Genomic DNA, 20964 nt, shown 5'->3' on the forward strand with positions numbered 1-20964 from the left:
AACAGACCAGCCTATCTGTACAGGTACGCAATATGTAGAAATACATGTATTAACAAGACAGTAACAGACCAGCCTATCTGTACAGGTACGCAAAATGTAGAAATACATGTATTAACAAGACAGTAACAGACCAGCCTATCTGTACAGGTTCACAATATTTAGAAATATATAGATTAACATTGAAGAAGAAGATTCTTATATAATCTAACTTTTCTTAAGCTAACCTGAGCACAACATGTTTTAAAGACTACACTAGAGTGAAACTTATTTAAGCCTTGTTTTTGAGAAACTTGGCTTAATGCATTTGCGTAAAATGTACTCCCAGATTACCCTGTTTGGACTCCACAGGGACAAGACTTTCCGCTTTTAGTGTTCTTTTGTTGTTGTTTTTAATCCAGTTTAGGCGGAAAGTGTCGTCAAAGATTATCCTGTGTAGAGTGCACAAGCTAATTTTGTACTCCCCTTTACGCACATTCCCTAAGACAAGTTTTCCCAAGGCAAAGCTCGCTTGGTATATGACTACTAGTCTGTGTCAGTGTGACAGCTTGTTAATATCTGTACGGTTCATTTGCCCTCTTGTATTTCAGAATGCTCAGAAGGCTGTTAGTGACACCTGGAGTTCCAGTCAACAAGATATCAGTTTTCATAGATGGCTACCATGACGTAAGTAAGAAATTGTTTTAATGCTGCTCATGACATAAGTGTTAGTTGATTGTAGATTTCCATACGTTCTCTCTACTCTATGACGAGATTAAGTTTTTATGCCCCCAGTAGGCTGGCATATAGCATTTGAACTGTATGTCCGTCCTTCCATCCGTCTCTCCGTCCGTCCGAAAACTTTTACATTTGCCATAACTTTTGCAATATTTGAGATAGCAACTTGATATTTGGCATGCATGTGTATCGTATGAAGCTGCACATTTTGAGTGGTGAAAGGTCAAGGTCATCCTTCAAGGTCAAAGGTAAAAAAACAAACCAAGGGAAGTCATAAGCTTTAAAGGGAGATAATTTATATTTATCATTTAGCAGGTACAGATCATTTAATATACATATTTTTTTTTATTATATCCCTTTAAAAAGTATAACATCCCTAGTAAAAATTATATGTACCTGCCAAATGATAAAAAATAAATAAATAAATGAAAGCGGCACAGTAGGGGGCATTGTATTTTTGACGAACACATCTCTTGTTTCTTTCAACAAATATTTTCATAAAACTTAAATACGATATGTTGTTTGTGACTTCTTCACAAAGCTAAATATGCAGTTCCATAACTGCTATAGCCCATGGTAAATTGACAGTTCAATCAGAAAGAGCTTTCGTGTGTCATGTAAGAATATTGTTTCTCATTTCTGTTTCAGTGATTTTATGTAAGAATTATGTTTCTCAACCCTGTTTCAGGTGTGTTTAATGTTAGAATAATGTTTCTCATTCCGGTTTCAGGTGTTTTATATTAGAATAATGTTTCTCAACCTCGTTTCAGGCGTATTTCATGTTGGCCCATTTTAAATTCACAGTTCAATCAGAGAAAGTTTTTGTGTTTTATGTTAGAATAGTGTTTCTCAACCCTGTTTCAGGTGTGTTTCATGTTATAAAAATGTTTCTCATTTCTGTTTCAGGTGTTTTATGTTAGAATAAATAAATGTTTCTCAACCAGGTTTCAGGTGTATTTCATGTTAGCCCATTTTAAATTCACAGTTCAATCAGAGATAGTTTTCATGTGTTATGTTATAATAATGTTTCTCATTTTGGATTTAGGTGTGATTCATGTTAGAATAATGTTTGTCCCTCTGGTTTCAGTTGTATTTCATGTTTCTCATTCCGGTTTTAGGAGCCACTAGCTGTTACGCGCCTGTTAAATGTCCGAGGTGTACAGCATGCACCACTGAGTCAAAACAATGCCAGGATCAGCCAGCACTACAAGTTCAGCCTTACAGAGACATTCAACACATTCCCGGTAGGTTATTACAGAGACATTCAACACATTCCCGGTAGGTTATTACAGAGACATTCAACACATTCCCGGTAGGTTATTACAGAGACATTCACCACATTCCCGGTAGGTTATTACAGAGACATTTACCACATTCCCGGTAGGTTATTACAGAGACATTCAACACATTCCCGGTTGGTTATTACAGAGACATTCACCACATTCCCGGTAGGTTATTACAGAGACATTCAACTCATTCTCGGTATTACATAACCAGAGCCTCATTTTGGGGAAACTATGCTCAATGCATGTGGATTCAATGTAGAACGACTTCTTTAAATCGAAATATACCGTAAAAACAGAAAGTTTTGTCTCTTGTTAGCCAATGCAGACTGACGAGCAGCAAACAGCATTAAACCTGAACAGACTGCGAGTTACTTGCAGGCAGTTCTGGTTTTATGCTGTTTGCACAAAGCCATTTTCACTCAGCTTCTAAGTTGGAAAGGGTTAAATAAAGCGGTCCAAATGCTTGCTGTGCATGTATAGTGTGTATAGAGTAACTTCACGTCACAGAAAAACTTGCCTATCTAAAGGCAAATCATTTTACAATTAGGGCTAACCGTTTCTGTTGGTTAAGCGCAAACTTCAAACTAAAAGATGCCTCGTGTTACTGTTGAGCACTATTAATTTTTATGGCCCCGAAGGAGGGCATATAGTGATCGGACTGTCTGTCCGTCACACTTTGCGTTTAGGTTTCGAAAAATGCTCATAACTTCTATGTCGCTTCAGATTACAATTTCATATTTGGCATGCATGTGTATATGGACAAGGCCTTTCCATACGCACACAAATTTTGACCCCTGTGACCTTGACCTTGAACTTAGGGTCAGCGTTTAGGTTTGAAATCTGCGTTTAGGTTTCGAAAAAAGCTCATTACTTCTACCAAGCGTTTATAATGGGCAGAAGTCATCGTATGGTGACAGCTCTTGTTTATACAGAAGTAAACGTTTCAATTATAATATTATAATAATAGTTATTGCTGAATTTTGGCAAGTGCATTATTTTCATAAGTCATATACTGTTTATTGCTTTTCAGGATGCCCAACATATCATTATCCTTGAAGAAGATCTTGATGTATCTCCAGATTTCTTTTTGTAAGTGAATTATAGGGTTCTCATTTTAAGCTCGACTATTATATATGAAATATATATAGTGGAGATATCCTACTCACCCCAGCGTTGGCGTTTCCGTTCCGTTAGCGTTAGCATGCAAATGTTAAAGTTTTCGTACTATCCCAATTATTTTAATTGTCCCTTGACATATTGCTTTCATATTTTGCATACTTGCATACCAACATGACCCCAACCTTTAAACAAGAGCAGACAGCTCTATCAAGCATTTTGTTATAATTATGGCCCCTTTTCCACTTAGAATATGCAGCAAATGTTAAAGTTTTCGTACTAGCCTATTTATTTTCATTGTCCCTTGACATATTGCTTTCATATTTTGCATACCGTAAATCCACGAATATAATACGCACTCGTGCTTAATATGCACCCCCAAGTTTGGTCAAAATTTATCGGTAAAAATTGAAAATCCGAGTAAAATACGCACTAAAAAATCAGTGTCCGAAATCGGCCGTTTCTGAAAAAATGTGTCAATATATTTTTGTGTTGTGAAAATAGAAAATCAATTTGGTGTTGTCAACTATCTGTTTCACAGTAATACCCTAGTATATTGATCGGGATGTGGTATAGTGCTGTTGTTATGACAGTTGCATAATAAATATCTCTGTCTGTTGTTTATATTACCATTGATTGTTACCAATAACACACGGGCCCCTTGCTGACATCCGGGTCAAGCAGTTATAATTACAAAAGAAAGAAGCAGAGACACTGTTTTTTGTTTTCACATTTAATTCAATTTGACAATATTGGGGACAACAATATTGGGGACGATTATAATTATAATAATAATGAAGTAATAAGAAGACAAAATGGTTACTTCCATTTTTATAGTTGTCTAGATGAATTACTTTTCCGAAGTGTTACAAACTCAATACTTTAATATAACTTACAATACAATTAAACCGCTCATGTTTTTCATGATCTCTTTAATTAAAAAACGCTGCTGTCATTAAGGCTAGTTTGGGAGTAAAAAACAAATTAATTAATTATCACCTTTCAATTTAATTCGGCAATCGGCATACAGGTGTAATAGACTCTATTAGCATCATATAACTAATTCGCTATTTTGTAGGCAGATGACGATATTAACTGTGTATTCAAAGTATACAGTGTCTGCGCATGAATGACCCAATATTATCCGATAGCTCCTCCTGTTCTCACGTTTCATTCAACAACGTCATTTCATGTGTAAGTGAGCTTAATGTTGATTGGCCAGCTACCATGCGCACTTCAATAACAATAAGGTCAAGCGATGTCTCATAATCGGGTATAGACTGGGTTATGTTTACTGTTCGAATTGCGAAAACTTTCATTAAAACAAAGAGACAAATATCGGAAACCAGTCTGATATAAATGGCGGATGTTTTCAATGAAATTTTACTAGATTTTCGCATTTTCACAAATGAGATTTTTATTGAGCCAAATTCTCAATGTTTTTGCAAATGGCTCAAATGGCGAACGACAGCGCGAGCCCTGTTGCACCCCTTTGATGTGATGGTGTAGTTCAAAATGGCTGCAGCGAATCTAATAACGATTAAGTTGAAAATTTGAACAGGAAAAATTTTGTTCTGCTCTAAACTCGTATATTATACGCACCCCCTACTTGAAGAAAAAATCGGCAGGTAAAAAAGTGCGTATTATTTTCGTAGATTTACGGTACTTGTTGACCAACATCACCCCAACCTATAAACAAGACCAGACAACTCTATCAAGCATTTTGTCATAATGATTGCCCCTTTGATACTTAGAATATGCATATTATTGACAAATCTATGTTAAAATTTGTGTACTACCCCAAATATTTCCTATATCCTTTGACAAATTGCTTTTATATGTTGCATACTTGTCTACCAACATGACCTCAACCTATAAACAAGAGCAGACCACTGTATCAAGCATTTTGACATAATTTAAGCCTGTTTTACACTTAGATAATTGAACATTTTGCTTAAATTGCCATAACTTCTTTATTTATGATCACATTTTATTATTACTTTGACAAAACAACACTTACCTGAATACCATAATGGATTCCACCCACACAATACACCACGCCCCTACCCAGAATCCCTCCCCCCCCCCCCCAACCTCACCCCCCCCAATTTTTTTTTGTTTTAAACATCATCTAATAATAAATGACCCCCCTACCCCCCCCTGTCAGAATACCCCTCATTATACCCCCTCTCAACCCCCCCCCCCCTCCCCCCAAAAAAAATATTTTTGTTTTCCTTTTTTTATTTTTGAAAGATCGTCTTATAAATTATTGAATATGAACAATTTCCCCATGATGGCTTATGTTATACTGTCAAGCACTCGAATAGTTGAGCGCGCTGTCCTCTGACAGCTCTTGTTGAGCTTATCTAAGCACTTAGATATAGCTTGATAGACCTGGAGCTTTTAGTATATCGTGTTTTCCATTCTCTGGCAGTGGGTGGGTGCAGTGGCAAATTTCTTGTAAAAACCTCTCCTAAACCCCTGAACAGATTTCAACCAATCTTCACAGGAATGATCATTGGTTGACCCTCATTCAAAATTGCTTAAATCCTTTCGGTCCATTGCATATTGAGGTCACGAGACTAAAAAGGGATTAAAAAAAAAAATTTTGGTAAGAAACCTCCAGGATCAAAGTCACATGATTTCTAAAGACTGACATAGCAAAAAAAACTATACAAGGGCAAAAACTGTAATATTTGCTATATAACATAATATGATGGTCCTCTACCAAGATTGTTCAAATCCTCATCCAAGGGTCAAAATTGACCCCAACTAGTGGTGACTTGTTTCCCTGATATGTAAATAATGAAAACTTAATGAATATTCTCCTTTGAAACTGGAAGACTAAAAGGGTTAAAACTGGTCTTTTTTGTGTTTCTTGTTTCTATTACATGTACATAGTGACAGTATCATATCCGGAACCCTACACAGTTTTTTATGTCCCCCAGTCTATAATGGGGGACATATTGTTTTTGCTCATTCTGTTTGTTTGTTGGTTTGTTTTTTGGTTTGTTTGCGTCAAACTTTAACATTGGCCATGACTTAAGCAATATTGAAGATAGCAACTTGATATTTGGCATGCATGTGTATCTCATGGAGCTGCACATTTTGAGTGGTGAAAGGTCAAGGTCATCCTTCAAGATCAAAGGTCAAATATATGGTGGGGACATAGTGTTTCACAAACACATCTTGTTTAAATAATGCCACTTGTTTCAAAACTAGCCCCTCCCATGTGCAGTTGCCATTTATTGTCAGGGATCATATTTTCCCGCAACATCAATCGGTCCGGATATAAATGGGCAAAAGTATCCGAAAATGTATATCCGAAATCATGACAAATTACGTTAAAATATATACCATTGATTTTGCCATTCATAAAGGTGGTTTAATACATGTACATGTAAAATTCCCTTAGGCATTTTTTTAAACGGAACGATTTTTCTCAACGGGTTTTATCATTTGATATTTCATTGTTGTTTCGTGTGCTGTTTTATCAGACTTTTTTCATCGTTGTCAATATTATTAATCTGTGTAAGTCTATACCAATGTTTTAAATTGTTGTCGACTCGATAATAGCTTACAAACATGCACTGAACCAAACCAATGTCTGTGCGTAGGTTGGCTACTGACAACAACAAACCAAATAATTATGAAATAATTTGTTGTCAAATAAACCACGGCCGATAGTTTAGATGCGTAGGGATTTAATCACGAGTGCGAAGCATTTGAAACCACGCATCTAATTTTCCGGTCGTGAGTTATTCAACAACAAAGTATAAAGTACATGAATTATTTCGATTCTAACACGGTTTTACTAAAGATCTATTCAATGTATAATATTTTTCTTGTGAACTATTTTATGTGAAGTTCCGCCCATAAAAATAACTATCGGCTGTTCTGTCGATCAGATCCGCGACTTTCATTCATAATTATATTACCGGATTATTACGCTGGTGGAAAATGTATCAGCATGTTTAGTTTAGTAACAGCGCGTGCATTCAGACGCGTCTTTTCGGATGCGTCTTTAATCCGCTGTTCACAAGTTTTTGATTCTTGGTCTGACGTGCAATAATCCGGTCCTGACCGGTTTAGAGACAGCAGCGAATGGTTTATCCCACCTAATCGAGATAAGAATGTCATTAGGGTGTGTTAGCATGTACACTGTGTAATCGATTTCATGACATGGGAATTTTAATAGCAAACAGAATCGGACCGACTGTTTGGGATTTTCAATCGGTCTTTCATGACCCCAATCGGTCTAGGACCGACAAAACCGAAAAAAATATGATCCCTGTTTATTGTGATTTATGGATATGATTAAAAACATATCCTCTGAAACTGTAAGGAAAATGGGTTTTGTATTTTTTTATGCAATATCATGTGGTGGTGCTCTTCCAAATTAGTTCAATGCATCATTGCGGTCAAAATTTTCCTCATCCAAGGGGTACCTTTTTTATGCTCCCCCAAAACAATTTGGGGGGAGCATTTAGTCGCCGCTTCGTCTGTCCGTCCGTCTGTCCGTGCAAATTTTTTGTCCGGGCTATTTTTCAGCAATTAATGACCGGAATTCAATGAAACTTTATGGGAAGCTTCACTACCAAGAGGAGATGTGCATATTATCAGCCGGTTCTAGTCAGATGATTTTTCACAGAGTTGTGGCCCTTTGAAATTTTCCATTAACTGTACAAATAGTGCAATTCTTGTCCGGGCTATTTCTCAGCAACTAATGACCGGAATTCAATGAAACTTTATGGGAAGCTTCACTACCAAGAGGAGATGTGCATATTATCAGCGGGTTCTGGTCGGATTATTTTTCACAGAGTTTTGGCCCTTTGAAATTGTCTATTAAAAAATTATTGTCCCCCCAACTACTGTGCTCTCAAAACGTTTTCTTTTATCTGAAAATGTAGTGCAATATTGTGACAAAAAAAAACTTTGGGGAGCATCACCCATCTCCGACGGTTTCTTGTTCCTTGATACTCTCCTTGCCTTATATGTTTTGTATCTGTTATGTAACAAAATATAATTATTCTCTGCCAAGTTTGTTCAAATCATGTCACTGTGATTTATATTGTCTGGCCCTGATTTTTAGTAAGCACAAAACATGACCACCATTTTCTAATCTGATTATAGTGAAACCTTGTTAACTCCTTAAGTCATATTTTTGCGCAATTTTTCATGAAACTTGCCCATACAATTTGTTCTAATGATATCTTGGCTGATTTCTAAAATGGTTATGGCACCATCACAAACGCTGCTCAGCGCAGTTCAGGGGTTTTGGGACTTCAAGCGACTAAGGGTCTTCAGTCTCTCTTGTTACCTAAAAATGGGTCTATGGTTGATAACTATTGTAATCATAGACTTTGTATTTTCCATTTGGTGAAAAAAAAACGTTCGTGATTAAATGTTCTTTAAATATGGATAGAAACAGATTGGAAAAGATATTTTTGTACTTCATTTAATTAGCAATATTTGTTTTGAGACTTAAGTATGTGTATGCAGTCAAAATCGGCCACAACTTATTTGCTTTTCTCCAGAAAGTAAATGAGTCTCATTTAAGTTCTTATATTTGTATTCATGTTCAATATTTGTCTGTTTGTAGGTACTTCCAGCAGACAATGCCCTTGCTGGTCAAGGATCCCACACTTTACTGTGTGTCTGCCTGGAATGACCAGGTACTACTTGTACAGGGATTTTTTCCCCCAAAATTACAGCCTCTTAATGATGCCCAATATGCCATTATATGTGTCATTATACAATGGAATGATTTGACCAATGGCAAAAAGAAATTATTTTTATAAAAATCTAACAAGATTTCCCAACAAAGTTGCAGAACTTTTCCAATAAACTTATTAATTGGTTTATTGAGTTTATTTTACAGGGACATAATTATGTAACACTTTATAACATCACTTTTAAAATGCAGTTTAACGTTCACTTATAAAAAATGAAAAACTGTTATTTATAATCAGATTAATAATAATTATGTTAGATATGAGGCTCCAAAAAAAATTCCTGTAGTTTACTGGGTAGCACTTACATGTAGCCATGATTCTAATGGTATGCAGGAAATCAAGTTACAAAACTATGTGTCTAAATGGAATGATCAGGTTTATGTGGACTAAGTAACACCCTGCTTTGGTTGTAATGATGTCATTTAGATATAGGGTAGAGCTAAACTGTGGGTGTCTGCATGGAATGATCAGGTATATGTGGACTAAGTAACACCCTGCTTTGGTTGTAATGGTGTCATTTAGATATAGGGTAGAGCTAAACTGTGGGTGTCTGCATGGAATGATCAGGTATATGTGGACTAAGTAACACCCTGCTTTGGTTGTAATGGTGTCATTTAGATATAGGGTAGAGCTAAACTGTGGGTGTCTGCATGGAATGATCAGGTATATGTGGACTAAGTAACACCCTGCTTTGGTTGTAATGGTGTCATTTAGATATAGGGTAGAGCTAAACTGTGGGTGTCTGCATGGAATGATCAGGTATATGTGGACTAAGTAACACCCTGCTTTGGTTGTAATGATGTCATTTAGATATAGGGTAGAGCTAAACTGTGGGTGTCTGCATGAAAAAATGATCAGGTATATGTGGACTAAGTAACACCCTGCTTTGGTTGTAATGATGTCATTTAGATATAGGGTACAGCTCAACTGTGGGTGTCTGCATGGAATGATCAGGTATATGTGGACTAAGTAACAACCTGCTTTGGTTGTAATGATGTCATTTAGATATAGGGTAGAGCTAAACTGTGGGTGTCTGCATGGAATGATCAGGTATATGTGGACTAAGTAACACCCTGCTTTGGTTGTAATGGTGTCATTTAGATATAGGGTACAGCTAAACTGTGGGTGTCTGCATGGAATGATCAGTTATATGTGGACTAAGTAACACCCTGCTTTGGTTGTAATGATGTTATTTAGATATAGGGTACAGCTAAACTGTGGGTGTCTGCATGAAATGATCAGGTATATGTGGACTAAGTAACACCCTGCTTTGGTTGTAATGATGTCATTTAGATATAGGGTACAGCTAAACTGTGGGTGTCTGCATGGAATGATCAGGTATATGTGGACTAAGTAACAACCTGCTTTGGTTGTAATGATGTCATTTAGATATAGGGTACAGCTAAACTGTGGGTGTCTGCATGGAATGATCAGTTAACTCTATTCTTTGCAACACTTACTTTGAATGATTCAGAAGGTGGATGTTTTAAGTCATGCACTGTGCATACACTGATAGGGCCTGTTGCCTGTCCAGAAGCTGGTCACTTTTACAGGTACTGATTTCTTCTTCCTGAAAACCATGGGTATAGGATAGGAATAATTAGTTAAGATGTGAATCAATTATGTCTCATGTGTCATAATTCCTTGCCCTTTAGTGCAAGGGGTGACACCATAATAAACAATCACTTAACTATGTTCTCTGCAATTATGACATGGTGATAAGGTAAAACACTTTTAAAAAATGAACAAATCATCATTCCATTGTGGACTTCACCCATAGGCCCACATGGGATATGGAAAAGGTTTACAACTAGTACCCTTGGCAAGTAAATCATTGAAACTGTGATTCAGTACAGTCCCTTTTTACAGGGATATAAACACTCATCTTTTTCATGGATATGAACACTCATCTTTTTCAGGGATATGAACACTCATCTTTTTTAGGGATATGAACACTCGTCTTTTTCAGGGATATGAACACTCATCTTTTTTAGGGATATAAACACTTATCTTTTTCAGGGATATGAACACTTATCTTTTTCATGGATATGAACACTCGTCTTTTTCAGGGATATGAACACTTATCTTTTTAAGGGATATGAACACTCATCTTTTTCAGGGATATGAACACTCCTCTCAGGATGAGAGGCTGCTGTACCGGATTGAGACAATGCCTGGACTCGGTTGGATGTTGAAACGATCGCTGTTTATGGATGAGCTGTTACCACAGTGGCCCTCAGCTGACAAGGTATACTGGAGGGTGACACTTTACCATGAGTTTGAATGGTATGAGTCTCATTGTGGGAAAATTGGGTAAAATTCATGTGGGTAAAGTGTCGTCCCATATTAGACTGTGCAGTCGACACATGCTTATCAGAGATGACACTTTCTGCATAGACTGGATTTTCTTTTAAAAGAAACTTGTTCAACAAAAAATTCAATAAAAGCGGAAATTGTCGTCACTCATGATAAGCCTTTGCAACATGCAGTCCAATGTTCCCAGAACCAGGCTCTTATGCTCATGGTTGAGATTGTTTTGAGTAATTTATTATAATATAATAATTGTTTGGGGGGAGGGGTAGAGGTAGCCGTTGGAAAGAGATATGATGCATATGAAAGTGTGCATCTTATGTGCATTTATTCAAAGGATGTTTACTGTTTATTTTGTTTCACAATCTTGTGAGTATTATAATGAAATAAAAATACTTAAGCAAAATAAATTTAATTAAAAATGCTATATTATCAGGTGATTGTTATCAGAAAACTGAAGATAGCCTGTTGTTAATTTTTGGTATTTAAATAATCCATTCAGTGTGTTTTGTATGAAGTTTTAAATAATTATTGTTTCGTGGATGTACGAAAGTAAGATTTTGATATTCGTAAGTCTGTCTGCAAATATGGCTTTGTAAAGAATTTCTTAAATTTAGATTTTTTTCTTTAGATATTGTAAAAATGTGTAAAATGTAAGAAGTAATATTGTAATACGTGTAAAATAGCGACATTGAATTTGAGTTTTTTCTTGAAAAATTGTGCATATATAAGTAATCCCTGATAATTCTGTATGCAAATTTGCAGCTTTGGGACTGGGACATGTGGATGCGAAACAATGGAATCCGAAAGTCTCGAGAGTGTATCATCCCAGACGTGTCCCGTACCTACCACTTCGGGGCCAAGGGTCTGAACGTCAACCCACACTTCCAGGAGAGTTATTTCAGCAAGCACAAACTACAGAGTAAACCAGATGTGAAACTGAAGGATGTGGATAAGTAAGTGTCATTTAATACACAAGTAAATCGAAAAACACACAACTTGTTTGAATTTAAACTAGAAATGGCGCGGCTGACGCGTATCCCCACGCCGCAGATTTTGACCTAGGGGTCAGATCAAAATTCCAAATAGTGCACTGTCACACATATGCTCATAGCTACCATGTGTTTAATTTTCGAAGTTCTAGTTCTTATAGTGTAGGAAGAGATAGTGGCCAGGACGGACAGACTGACAGCGGAGATAACCACATAATGCCCCCGCTCAAATTCGGAGCGTGGGGATAAAATAATGTGATTGAAAGATGTGGATAATTAAGTAACAGTTAAAACGAAAGGAAATATTACAAAACAACAAATTATTGATTGAAAGATTTGCAGAAGTTAGTAATTGCTAATACACTTCAAAACAAGTATGTAAACAATTATTGTATCACATACATATGTTATGTATTATTTATGATAAATGGACTCGCACTAGAAATTATAGTATATTTTTGTTTTGCTCTGCAATTACAAATACAGGGAGTTGGCAATTGCAGAAATCAAGTTAATAATTAGGAAATACCCATAAGAATTCAGGTCAGAATATTTTTAATACACCTTTTTGCATTCAATTTGATATAAATTGTGTTAAATATGTTAAATTCCAGAATTACCAGTGAAAATTACGAAGTTTTAGTTCGAGATTTAATTAAAAGTGCCAAAGTGCTGGATCATTCCAAGAATCCATGTGATGAACACTTCATTCCTGACTCTAATGTAAGTTGATCTATTCATTAAAGAAGATTAAGTCTCCAACTTCTTTTCTGTAGATTTATAGAAGATGTATTGTAGGTTAATCCACTGTCAATTTCAGTTAAGCCATTTAAATTCAACAGCACAGAGCTCCAAATTTTTTTCTTACAAATTTGCTTTGAAACACTTAAATACTTTTTTTTCAAAATTCAGTTGAGAAACTATTCTACATGTAAAGGTAGGTGAGGCTAGTAAAATAACAGCTGTAATAATTATCTATCAAATATGTGAATGAAAAGTAGGGCCGAGGGTACTCTGTGATATCATTTCTATCAATACTTGCCTTAGAACCAACACCATTGCTATGATCACTGTATTCCAAAGCCAAAAAATTCGGGAGTTCTCTGTCAATTTATCCAAAAACAGGGAGTACCATAGAGAAAAAAAGTTCCAAAGAGTATTTTAGCAATTTGTTAATTTCATACATTCTTATTTGTTTGGTACATTGTAACATGTTGAAACACAAAGGTTCTATGTTTATCATGAAATAATGATTGCATATGTTTTATAATTCTATCACACTGCACATTGAATGGATTTTAAATGCTTCAGAGATCAATTACAAGCCTGATGTGTATTTTTTTTGTAGGATGAGACATTTGTTTTGTATATAAAGATGAAAACCCCTCAGGATTATGAAACATGGAAACAGCTTGCCAGGGTATGTTACCGGGTAGCTATTGAATTGAACTAGATGAACCAAGTGTAACAAATAAAGTTTATTGCATTTTTTTAATACCATATATATACATAAGATCTCCTTATAATTGAAACTACTAGTCTTTGTTAATTGCACTTTCGTTATAAAATGAGTTAGCATTTGAATATGCAATAGAAAAACAATGTTTTTCAATATAGTTAAATTTCAATATTGTTTGTTTTAGTGCTACAAGCTGTGGGATTTGGACGTGAGGGGATTCCACAAGGTAAGAGTTGTCTATGTGCCTAAACATTTATGATAAATGTTACACTCTTTTGTCATTAACATCTTTAAAGCATGCATGTGTCACACTGATATTTGTATGGGTGTTTAAGACACCTGAGTGAAAGCCAGGTAGCTCCGTTGGTAGAGCACTGGACTATGAACCTGATGATCGTGGGCTCCTTCCCAGGCTTGGCGACATTACTTGTGTCAGGGTTGATCATGAAATGGGCAATGCTCTGTCAAAAGGGGGTTAAATGCATGTGCGTAAAGTGTCCTTCCAGATTAGCCTGTGCAGTAACCATAGGCTAATCAAGGACGACACTTTAGGCCTCAACTGGATTTTTCCTAAGAAGAGACTTTCTTCAAACCAAAAATATGATAAAGGTGGAAAGTGTTGTCCCTGACTAGCCTGTGCGGACTGCATCAGACCCCCCTTTTCGCAGAGCACGGCAAAAATCTATTTTACAGCCGTTGCCCTCCCCCCACCTTCCACCACTGATTAAAGTAGGGCAGTTGTCAATTACTAGAAGAATTAAGTGTGTGCTCGAAGTACTGGTTAATCAGCTAACCCAGGACAAGTTTGTGTTTGTTAATTGACTGCCGTGGTATGACTCAATTACTGTTGCAAACTTACACGAGGGAACAAATTGCAAAGAACAGAAATTAAAGTAAAATTACAGGAGAACATATATTACATTTATATTCTTCTGATAAGAAAGTATTGCATTTCATGTTTTAAAGGTTTTATAAAGAGCTGTTGAGATTTTATAGTAAGCTTGATTTTTAGCTCATGTATTTTTTTAAACAAAATCGGCATCGGCGTCCGGTTAAGTTTTGCATTTAGGTCCACTTTTCTCATAAAGTATCAATGCTATTGCATTCAAACTTGGTACACTTACTTACTATCATGAGGAGACTGGGCAGGCAAAGTAAAATAACTGTGGCTTGCATTTTGACAGAATTATGTGCCTTTTTTATACTTAGAAAATTGAAAATTTTGGTTAAGTTTTGTGTTTAGGTCCATTTTACTCCTTAAGTATCAAAGCCATTGCTTTCATACTTGCAACACTTATTTACTATCGTAAGGGGACTGTGCAGGCAAAGTTATGTAACTTTGACTGGCATTTTGACGGAATTATGGGCCCTTTATACTTGAAAATTTGGTAAAGTTTTGTGTTTTGGTCCACTTTACCCTTTAAGTACTTGGAACACTCGCAAACTATCATAAGGGGACAGTAAAGGACAAGTTGCATAACTCTGGTTGTCATTTTTTCGCCCTTATTTGACGTAGTAACTTTGAATATATGGTTACATTTTGTGTTCAGATCCACTTTACTTCTTAAGTATCAAGGCTATTGCTTTTAAACTTCAAATACTTTCATGCTATCATGAGGGTACTGTACCTGGCAGGTTGAATTTTACCTTGACCTTTGAATGACCTTGACTCTCAAGGTCAAATTATTAAATTTTGCTAAAATTGCCATAACTTCTTTATTTATGATTCGATTCGATTGATACTTTGACAAAACAACTCTTACCTGATAGAATCCACCCAAACCATCCCCCACGTACCCGTACCCCCCCCCCCCCCCCATTATCTTTTTATAGCTTACCTGAGCACAACGTGCTCATGGTGAGCTTTTGTGATTGCCTTTTGTCCGCCGTGCGTTGTGCGGCGTCAACATTTGACTTGTTAACTCTCTAGAGGCCACATTTATTGTCTAATCTTCATGAAATTTGGTCAGAAGATTGGTCTCAATGATATCTTGAATGAGTTCGAAAATGGTTACGTTTGCTTGAAAAACATGGCTGCCAAGGGGCGGGGCATTTTTCCTTATATGGCTATAGTAAAATCTTGTTAACACTCTAGAGGCAACATTTATTGACTGATCTTCATGAAACTTGGTCAGAAGATTTATCCCAATAATATCTTGGACGAGTTCAAAAATCATGCCGGTTCGTTGAAAAACATGGTTGCCAGGGGGTGGGGCATTTTTCCTTATATGGCTATAGTAAAACCTTGTTAACACTCTAGAGGCCACATTTATTTTCTGATCTTGAAACTTGGTCAGAAGATTTGTCCCAATAATATCTTGTTATCTCAGGTGAGCGACTTTGGGCCTTTCAGGCCCTCTTGTTATAATTAAAATCATCTTATAAATGACCATCACACCCTCACACTATACCGCCCCACCCCCCACCCCCAAAAAATAATTTATATGCCCCCGGTAGGGTGGCATATAGCAGTTGAACTGTCCGTCAGTATGTCAGTCAGTCTGTCCGTCCGAAAAAAACTTTAACATTGGCCATTACTTTTTCACTTTTTCAAATAGCAACTTGATATTTGGCATGCATGTGTATCTCATGGAGCTGCAAATTTTGAGTGATGAAAGGTCAAGGTCATCCTTCAAGGTCAAATGTCAAATTTATGGTGTATGTTTGTCCGAAAACTTTAACATTGGCCATAACTTTTTTAATATTGAAGAAAGCAACTTGATATTTGGCATGCATGTGTTTCTCATGAAGCTGCACATTTTGAGTGGTGGAAGTTCAGGGTCATGGTAAACCTTCAAGGTAAAAAAAAAATATAAAAATTCAAAGCGGCATTTTTATGAAGCTGCACATTTTGAGTGGTGGAAGTTCAAGGTCAAGGTCATTCTTCAAGGTCAAAGGGCAAAAAAATAATTTCAAAGCAGCATTATCATGAAACTGCACATTTTGATTGGTGGAAGTTTAAGGTCAAGGTCATCCTTCAAGGTCAAGGTCATCCTTCAAGAATAAAGGTCAACAACAAAAAAATTCAATGCGGCGTTATCATGAAGCTGCACATTTTGAGTGGTGGAAGTTCAAGGTCATCCTTAAAGGTCAAAAATAAAAATAAAATAATTTCAAAGCGCGTTCTCATGAAGTTGCACATTTTGAGTGGTGGAAGTTCAAGGTCAAGGTCATCCTTCAAGGTCAAGGTCATCCTTCAAGGTCAAAGGTATTTTTTTTTTTATTCAAAGCGGCGTTCTCATGAAGCTGCACATTTTGAGTGGTGGAAGTTCAAGGTCATTCTTCAAGGTCAAGGTCATCCTTCAAGGTCAAAGGTAATTTTTTTTAATTCAAAGCGGCGTTATCATGAAGCTGCACATTTTGAGTGGTGGAAGGTCAAGGTCATCCTTCAAGGTCAAGGTCATCCTTCAAGGTCAAAGGTCAAAAAAATAATATTTCAAAGTGGCTTTCTCATAAAGCTGCACATTTTGAGTGGTGGAAATTCAAGGTCAAGGTCATCCTTCAAGGTCAAAGGTAAAAAAAACACATCTCTTGTTTTTTTCAAACATGGTTAAAAAACACAAATATTTATTTTTGTTATTTTATTTTTGAAATACCTTCCAACCATCCCATCCCACCCAAGTATCCCCCCCCCCATTTTTTTTTGTTGCATTTTTGGAAGATAATGTTATAAATGACCACACCCCACACTATACACCCCTCTCCACCCCACCCTTTCTTCCTTTGTGATTGAAATTGAGATAGGTCCCTACACCTTTAAAAAGAAAAATAGATGAGCGGTCTGCACCCACAAGGGGGTGCTCTTGTTTAAATTGTACCTCTCGTTTTGTACAGAGCATGTGGCGACAGTTCCTACATGGGAAACATCTGGTGATAGTGGGTGTCCCTGCCTCACCGTACTCGTAAGTACACAAGTATTTATGCTTTGATGTGGGGCAAAAATTGTCATATTTTATATGAACCTTTAAGTGAATTCTTTTTACAGACTTTTACTTGTTTAACACATCTTTATTTTTATTCAAACCAAACGTATTTGTGATGAAAGACAAACAAATAAACATCCTCTTTGTATTCTTCAGTGATCTCAAGCCTGCTGATGTGAATCCCATATACCTGCAAGAGCCCAAGAAAGAGACTCCAGCAACAGAGAAACCTGGCTGAACTTCATAGTCTCATAGAACATGGGCTCTCTTATAATAGTTATATATATGCATATAGACTGCACGCTCATATATGCTTATAGTTGATCTATATACATTGGAGAATGTGAGATTACCAATATATACATACATAATGCGTGCTGACCCAAGAACACATGAAAACTGCAGACTGAGCTCTTTATACGCACATAGATATGCTGCATGACCTTTATATACACACATAAAAATGTGGGTTGACCTCTATATACACACATAGAAATGCCGGTTGACCTCTATATACACACATAGAAATGTGGATTGACCTCTATATCCATACATAGAAATGCCGGTTGACCTCTATATACACACATAGAAATGCCAGTTGACCTCTATATACACATATAGAAATGTGGATTGACCTCTATATCCATACATAGAAATGCCGGTTGACCTCTATATACACACACATAGAAATTTGGGTTGACCTCTATATACATACATAGAAATCCTGGTTGACCTCTATGAGGATAGACAATGCAGGTTGATCATACACTTCAAAGTACATATAATTAAAGAATAAAGGCTGATGCACATATGCTTATATATGTTTCAGGTTTTAATAGGATTTATTTCAGAATACCTTAGGCTTTTATCCCATGAGAACGCATACATATAATAGATATAATACACAATGTAGTCAACAGCGGTCAATGACATACAGGCATATAAACATATAATTTTAGCAATATAAATTTAAAATTTACAACATTGAGATTAATACCAATATATAAATTAATACACGGGTACTATGTAGACTCAATACATACACATATGGAATAGAAAGTCTGCAGTCCTGCTTATTGTTGTAGGATGCGGGTGAAGCAGTGTCAGATGGTATGCATCATGTTGTTTACTTTTTGCATTCCCTTGTATTTACATGTATTGCCAAGGAAATTATATAAACTGTCTGTTCATGCAGTATGTAAATAAAGTGAGTGTCTAGTGAGTGACTGAAATGTGCAAGTCACATGTGTAGAATTTAAAAATGTCTGAACTTGAGCATAATTGATTTCTATGAAAAGAAGTGAGAGTAATAAACTGTGATACTTCTGAAGTTGTTTTTTTTAAGTACTCGCAAATGGAAATTTTTAGCCAAAGATGAAAATCTAGAAATATGTGATCAATTGAAACATAATTTTGTTTGTTTCCAAAGATAAATACTGACCTCTGCCATTGGCAAGCATGACTATGATGCTGTTTTACCAAATGAATTCTTTTTGGTCTGTTACATATACATGAGCCTGGCTCTGTGAAAAGGGGATTTAATGCATGTACGTAAATAAGTGTTGTCGCACAATAGCCAGTGCAGTTGGCACAGGCTAATCAGGCACAACACTTTAGCCCTAAACTATATTTTTCGCTAAGAAGAGGCATAAAAGCGGGAAGTGTGGTCCCTGCTTAGCCTGTGCAGACTGCACTGGCTTATGTGCGAGGACACTTTACGCACATGCATTAAACCACTTTTTTCACAGAGCACGGCCTCAATATATTCTGTGTTAATGTCTGTTATTTAGAAGAAATACAATTGTTTAAGAATCAGATGATTTTGGTCTCTGATGGTGATTTTGATATTGAAAGTAAAAACTGACAAATATTTTGTTGTGAAAAAATCTGTGATTATTTTTGCTGTTTTATAAATCCAGCTATAGATTTCTGTATGTGTGTCTGTTAAAACCTTCTGCTGTTCATTCGCCTGTCTGTTTATCAGAAACTGAAATAAGAGAAAAGTTCATATCATTTAACTGGATCATGGCTATTTCTCAGAAGCACTGAAGAGTATTATAAAACAATACTTGATATATTTACCAAGGGTCATGTGTTACTTATAAGAGACCATTAAATTTTTATAATAATTAAAAGGTCAGTTTTCTGTTCATACTAAAATGGTACAAAACTAAATATTTCTTTTTCTCAACAACTACATAATATTGTCATGAAACATGGTATACAGATCTGACTTAATGTTTGCCTTTACTGGAATCCTTTCCTCTATTCACCCATCAATCCGTCTCTGTGATCTGAGAAAAATTAAAAGACTTGAAAAGTACATAGATTGTGATCATGAAACTTGATATACATAGGTATTAAGAGTGATGAGAGGATTAAATTGACCATTCATTCCTGTACATTTTATCTAGAAAGTGACTTGAAATGAAGTACACAAAATAATGCATTTTTTGGGAAGGTTCATGACATACAAAAGTGAAACTTCTATCTATCATGATTAGCAATGTGACGGTAATACACATATTCTTCCTTCAAAAGTAGTCGATCATCTGGTAAAAAATCTTAATAATGCTGTGCTAAATACAGATTTTCATTATGAAATCTTACATGTGAACAGATAATTTGCAATATGAACGTTATGCAAATATATATTGTAATTGATTAGGGTCATTTTTTTGCCTTCTACACGAGCTGTTATTCTACCCAGTTTGGCTTTTGAAGTAAATTGATATTAAATAATATGTAAATAGTATAGTTATAATGAAAAATGTTGCTTCTGTTTGTATGTTCGTTGATTTAGTGTTATTGGTATCTTACCACCTATGCTGTAAATAGTTAATTCTATTTATGTTAAATAATACTATTTCACTGGATGATAGTGTATTAGCTTAGTGTGTCATTTGTATATTGTCAAACTATATTTATATTTATAGTAAATGGATGACAATGGGAACATGTATGTATTCAATTAAATCAAAGTGCTTCCACCTACAACTTTAATACTTCATATGTAGTTGCACCTTGATGAGTTCTACACGCCACGCCCATTTTGGGTCACTAGAACAAAGGTAAAGGTCACTGTGACCTCTAAAAGAAAAAAAAAATCTGACAAGCTTTCCCAGCCGAGCATGGCACCCGTTATGCGATGCTCTTGTTCAAAATTAATCTGAAGTTTGAAATGAAGACAAGCCATTCAAATATATAAATAGTGTGTCTTAACGCATGGGTCGAAATGTGTGTGCACTTTTTATCATCCTATTTATTTTATAGAGATAACTTAGGCAAAATAACAACAACATGGCCCATTTTGACATTCTGAAAGCATGGAAAGTATGATGAAAATGGTAATGAGAACTGAATATAAAGAAAATTTGCAATCTCTTATAACTAATCACCATCATATAAAATGAACATTGTTGGAATAAC

General features: G+C 35.9%; 1 protein-coding gene across 1 annotated transcript in view; it reads left to right on the plus strand.

Annotated features, from left to right (window-relative positions):
• The window catches only part of LOC127861767 (protein O-linked-mannose beta-1,2-N-acetylglucosaminyltransferase 1-like), a 61820-nt gene extending 41288 nt beyond the window's left edge, over positions 1-20532 (plus strand). Inside the window, exons 11-21 of the mRNA XM_052400447.1 lie at positions 588-663; positions 1833-1958; positions 3031-3089; positions 8719-8791; positions 10971-11099; positions 11927-12117; positions 12768-12876; positions 13502-13573; positions 13797-13838; positions 17447-17514; positions 17692-20532. Of these exons, the coding sequence (XP_052256407.1) occupies positions 588-663; positions 1833-1958; positions 3031-3089; positions 8719-8791; positions 10971-11099; positions 11927-12117; positions 12768-12876; positions 13502-13573; positions 13797-13838; positions 17447-17514; positions 17692-17773 (1027 nt within the window). The 3' untranslated portion in view covers positions 17774-20532. The remainder of the gene's footprint in view (positions 1-587; positions 664-1832; positions 1959-3030; positions 3090-8718; positions 8792-10970; positions 11100-11926; positions 12118-12767; positions 12877-13501; positions 13574-13796; positions 13839-17446; positions 17515-17691) is intronic.
• Positions 20533-20964: the final 432 nt, after the last annotated feature.

This window comes from Dreissena polymorpha, chromosome 16, assembly GCF_020536995.1.
Source record: "Dreissena polymorpha isolate Duluth1 chromosome 16, UMN_Dpol_1.0, whole genome shotgun sequence".
Classification (NCBI taxonomy): Eukaryota; Metazoa; Mollusca; class Bivalvia; order Myida; family Dreissenidae; genus Dreissena; species Dreissena polymorpha.